Source organism: Morone saxatilis, unplaced genomic scaffold, assembly GCF_004916995.1.
Source record: "Morone saxatilis isolate NCDOM2014 unplaced genomic scaffold, NCSU_SB_2.0 Contig1, whole genome shotgun sequence".
Lineage (NCBI taxonomy): Eukaryota > Metazoa > Chordata > Actinopteri > Moronidae > Morone > Morone saxatilis.
The window spans coordinates 21,165,483-21,171,296 of record NW_023339651.1 but is presented as its reverse complement, the minus strand read 5'-3'; the positions used below and the strand labels follow the sequence as shown (position 1 = coordinate 21,171,296).

The 5,814-nt window shown below is 40.5% G+C and overlaps 1 protein-coding gene across 1 annotated transcript in view; it reads left to right on the top strand.

Moving 5' to 3' along the window:
- rab3gap1 (RAB3 GTPase activating protein subunit 1) overlaps nt 1–5,421 on the top strand; it is a gene marked incomplete at its 5' end in the record, with an annotated part of 26,579 nt that extends 21,158 nt beyond the window's left edge. The window contains 1 exon segment of the mRNA XM_035661762.1: nt 2,490–5,421. Within this exon segment, the coding sequence (XP_035517655.1) occupies nt 2,490–2,723 (234 nt within the window).
- Between the last annotated feature and the right edge of the window lie 393 nt (nt 5,422–5,814).

Below are 5,814 nucleotides of genomic sequence, written 5' to 3'. Positions count from 1 at the left end.
CATTGCTGCTGGCTGCAAAAAAACAACTTGACAACGGCCATAACACCAAACTCGAGGCTTCAGACTGCTACTCCACAAACCAGTGGGTGGCGGCATGATAGGTTCACACTCTCCGTAAGAATAGCCCATCAACACTGAAGGCTACTGTGTCACAGACGGGCAAAGAGGACTGTGTTTGTTTAAATTGCCAGAGTCTAGCAGGTGGTGAGTCTGCAAGGTTGGGAATATGACGAGACCGTTGGTGTTGTTGTGGGTTGCTGCCCTACAGTAAACAGTCGATCTGGTTCTAGGTGGAGGAGTTCGGCAATAGAGTGACTGGAGTCTGACACAGTTTGATATATACTGACAATATTTCCTCCTCTAGCATTGGCAACCCCACCCCCACGCTGCCTTCAGGTCCTCATTCACTGCATAAAAAATATTTTTTTCACATATTCACCATTAACTAGTTGCTTTTTAGCGTACATATCCGTAGCATATTGGCTCTTTATTAGTCATTATAAAGCCCTTATTAATGACTTATTCTGCTTGACCCTATTCTACAACTACTAGGACATTAACTAAGAACTTCCCCTATACCACCTCCTAATTATTGATAGTAGGTAATTAAGTTGTAAATTAATTATGGTCTTAACATTATTTGCTCATGCGTCGTCCCCCTGCCGGGACCATGCCACCAGCCTGCTCCTGCTTCCTGTCCCTTCTTCCTTCCTGCTGCTGTGAGGCTGAGTCCTTGCTGCAGCAGCCATGGGTCTGCATGGTGTCATCCACTCTCTCTCTCCCCATTTCCTGTTTATCTTCAGCTGTCCTATCTCATAAAGGCAAAAAGCCCCCCAAAATATATGTATATATTTTTTAAAAATTGCATAACAGGTAATAGGAGGTTGCTCCTATTGTACATGTTGGCTCACTCAAAAGGCTCTGCTAAACAGAACAGAGTCTTAATTAGTATCATTGGTAATGTCTGTATTTATCCTACTATTTCATGTCAAAATAGGTTTATTCCCAAGTAGGTTTTCACATCCAAGGTATTTGCCATGGTAAATTGTAAGGGTGCTGATGAGGGTTTTTGAGGCCGATCACAGATTACTAGAAGTGGTATCAGCCGTTACCGATCACTAGGTCTATTTAAAGCCTTATGTTCAAAGTGAATGCACACACGCACACACCTACACATTTGTCCTCTGTCTCTCTCCATATACAAGCTGTATGTGTTTGCTTCATTACTTTGTTGGTCAGCAGTTTTATAAAGTCACCAAAGAAACACAATTAATGACGTCGCCTATCGAAAACTAAACTGTTGCTTTACCTGTTAGGTGCTTGTTAAGCATCCACCACATAATGTCTCTCTCTCTGTTTCTCTGACCCTTAATATACTGATGGCCAGCCCAAGTAAATCTGTGTGTCAAAGACTGAATAACCTTCCTGTGGAATAAAATCGTCCAATCAATCGGGGAACCTTTAGTAAATTGGTGTATTACAATAAACATAGAGAAAGATAAAAAAATATAGACAATTAAAAGAGACAGTGTATGCGTATATAAAAAAGAGACAATATGCAAAATTCTAACTGTTATTTAAATAAATGAATAAAGAGCTGTATAGTTTGCAGGAATGTTCAAAATATTGTTACGGGAATGTGTAAGTTAGCAGTGTGACATATAATGATACTGCAGCAAGCTTTGTTGCATCAGAATAGAACACATTTATGATTATTATTATTATTATTATTAAGTGTTATTAAAGGAGAATTAATATTCTTATTGTTCAACCACCCTATAAGGCCCATACTGAGCAAAGCATGTTAAGATCATAATTCACATACGTAACTTCCTTACTTGCTATCAATAAGCAGTAATTAGGAGGTTGTTAAGGGAAAACTCTTGTTAATGGTGAATATTTGTACTGCTTGGTGTTACTCATGTTTCTTGTGCAGTTTTGTGAGTTACAGCAGGACATTGTAGTTTGTGGTGCTGTTGGATTGTTTTAATATTTAATCTATTCACATCAAAAGGGGTAGAATGAACGTTCTGAAAATACTAGAGCTACACTACACTAGAGCACCAAATGTGTGTTAATCTGTTGCTGAATATAGTCCAAATACAAAAAATGTCCTATTTCCACCTCTTTGACTATTGTTTACTAAAACAATTAGCTAGTGGCCAGCTGTTTTGTTGTATTTTATTTTGAATGAAACTATACTTAGTTTGTAATATAAAAACAATACATTTGTGAGCTGTGAGATAACCAATGTGCCACAGACAGCTGAGGAAAGTCAGAAAGTAACTGGCCTTGATCTTTTTATTCATGTGTTTAACATTAAGAATGAGCCCAAACCTTTAAATGTATTCATTGTGGAGATACATTAACTAGCATACATTATCTGACCCATCAGGCTGCACTTTTTCAAACTATACAGACCCCTCCAGCATCCTCCCTGTCCTACATTTTAGTTGCTTAGTAACATTCCACACTCTCTCCACCCTCAGGCCGCCCTCCTGGCACCACTGGAAGAAGACTCTGGCCGCGACAGGAAGCAGACTGCAGGAAGCAACAAAGTGCCTGATTTTCCTCCTCCGGCAGGCCGGGAGATTCTGGTGCGGACGTGTGTCCCTCGGCCTGCGCCGTACTCCAAAGCTCTGCCGCAGCGGCTCTTCTGCGTGCTGATGAGGGAGGAGTTTAGGCTGGCAGGGGCCTTCTCTTCAGACACTTCCTTCTTCTGAGACCAAATGCCTATTACACAGCATTTCATCTGAAACCATGTCCCATTTGCCACTGATGATTTACACACTGAGGCCAGAGCTGGAAGAGCAATGAAGGACACAGGGTGGCACGTTAAAATGATTCAGTCTATTTGTTGGTCCTCTGTTGGTTAAAGAGTAACTAAACCCCTAAACCACTTTTTCTGCTGAAAACTAACGTATATGGGTATTTAGTAGCATTGATGATCAATTCAAGTCCAAATCCAGTATTTGAATTCTACATTTGGTGCTATAAATATGTGTAGTGACCGCCCTCTACTGGTTGAAACACGGCTATTGTAATTGAATTTCACTATTGGCTGATCTTGAGGCAGGTGTCATATGTGGAGGCAGCTTTCGTCACAAACCCGCCTGCTCCTATAAAACCTCTCCCGACTCTGCAGACTGTGGCCTGCTATGCAGCTGTAGCCTGACACTCCCCCTACAAGAGAGAGTTAGCCTCTTTGAGCTCTTTGGCATCGTTTGCCAAGCTAGCGGTTGGCTAACGATTACAGCACAGAAACTTATACAAACTATTGTGAATGTGCTTCTAGTGACTGTCAGTGCTGTTTCCAGCACAGACATGGACAGTGTGGCAGTAGCTGCTCATGGCTGGTTAGCTTGGTTAGCTCTGAGCTGCGAGTTTATGCTGCATTCACATGGATCAGCTAGAGTACGTGTGTCATTCTGGTCGCTGTTACCTCCTGTGTTACACACCCCATAGCCACAAGGCCATGCCACATATTTTGTTCTCTTTTTTTAAAAGTGCTAGGAGGGAGGGAGCTAGCAAAGGGGTTTAGTTACACTTTAATGAGTCTGTTTGTGGGCACAAATGCTCGTTCAAAAGTAGTGAATGTTTTCTATTCAGACATATGACATATCTGTGTTAGCTACATATCTCTGGCCTACAGACTAATGAGTCCCGAATACCATTTTTTGGACTTCAAAGATCTATGTTAATCTGCTCACCTTGCTTTTCCCTTAAGTTCTCCACCCCCCCATACACAGACAACGCCTTTCTCTCTCTCTCTCTGCGCACACACTGCCTTTTTCTGTCTCTCTCTCACTGTCTTTCTCAGCAGTTTCAGCATTATGTTTTATAAAGTCACCCAAAAAACAACGCATGTTTCAGATTTTCCACCCAGCAGGTGACCTACGTGTGGGGGAAGCTCGTTGTTAATGACGGAGAGATCGAAATGTTAGAAACCAACATGGGACAGAACGCTCTACCAGGGCTGTGCTTGTAAAATAGGCTATCCCCCATGTCTGCGTCTTCTAATGAACAACCAGATAACATCTCTTTCTCTCTGTTTCTCTTCAAAATGCTAAACTGGGTTGCCAGCTATTAAAGCTGCAGCAGGTAACTTTTGTCTTATTTGAAACTTTCATCATCCTGACAGTAGTGCACAAGACAGATAATCTGTGAAAAAATCTGGTTCCTCTGGCTCCTCCTAGTGCTTTGGGTTTCAACCCTTCAAGCCACCAACCCAAAGTGTCGGTATTTGACGACCTGGGATTGACTACGTTCTTGACCTTGAGTGGTTGTTTTCATTCAGGCCCGGTGGATTCTTGGAAACGGCACTAGGAGGAACCTGATTGTTTCACAGATTATCTATGTTCTACTGCCAGGATATAGTGAAAGATTCAGTAAATATGACAAAGTTACTGCAGCTTTAATATACATGGGAGGTGGTGCCCAAGTAACATCTATGTGGGAAACACTGCGGGATCAGGCTTTGAAAAAAAACAACAAAGTAAACCAATACTGATGTGGGCATCGATTACCATGGCAACAGCTGAAGCACCGAAGCATTTGAGTCAGCCCCACTAATGAGCATTGCTATCTGTAAAAACAAGACCTATTTTATTTCACCTAATTTGGTTCTTACTGCATTGTGGTTATTTCAAAAAAAGAAGAGAAAAGGGTAAATATTCTCATCCACTCAGGTTGTGCACACAGATTTCATGTACTAGTACAGAATTTACAATTTCACTGTACACAATAGCAAATATCAACTGCAATTGTATTAGCATTTTATATTCATTCAGTTGTCTGATAAAATGTGTTAATGAAATAGAACTAATTTCCTCAGTCAGTCTGGTGATTAGAACATTGGTGTGCTATAAAAATATCTCACAAAAACCCTTCATTTTACATTCAGAGCTTCATTTCTCTAATTATAATATATTCTGTATAATCATTTTCTTGTTCTGGTGTCCTTTATGTAAGTTTAACTGTAACCTGTTTATTACTGACCACATGCCAAGTGATAGCATAACATGAAACACTATCCCTGTGTGGTGGTGAACAGTAAGGGTTAACTGATCCTGCTCGGTGTGCTGAGGGCATTTCTTCGCTAGTTTATAGGCTTAAGCAGTTGCTACTTTATGAAACCAGAATCTTTTGCACACGAACGCTTGTTGATAACATAAGTGCAATCACACATCAGTAGATCCTAGTACTAATGCTGGAAAAATATAGCTTTACTTATTGCAGCAGAAGCCAATGTGCTCACTCATTAGTGTGCATTAATTATAAGGAAAAATGGTTGTATTATCACAATGGCAAATGCTTTGTAGGTGTTACATTGATGTAACAAGTGATGTGTGTATACAGTACCTGTAAAATGTTGGACCAAAATGTCCTCTAATCTAAAAATAAACTGTTCTCCTGTCTCTATCTGTGCTTCTGGATTCCATACATAAGTGAGAGCAGGCGGGAGGTCAGACCACCTGTACAAGAGGGTTCCCATTACTTCTAGAAGAATGTCCAATGTCCACAAGACAGAATGACAATGTAGTTTTTTATCAGCTATTCCTATCTCATTCACCATATTCTCTATTGTTCAACCAAAACTCTTTGTCTGTCCTCTTTCCCTCTTTTGACCTGGTTTTAAAGGGCCACATTTTAGGGGGGTTAAATCTGATATAATATTATTAGGTATGTTGTCATTAGTGTATAATCATCTGAAATAAGGAAATGTTGTCTTTCAGTTGCCTCAAAATTAGCTTAGTTTTTATCTATAGATGGAGTGGGTCCTCTTCTGGCATAGTCTGCCATGTTGAACCACCA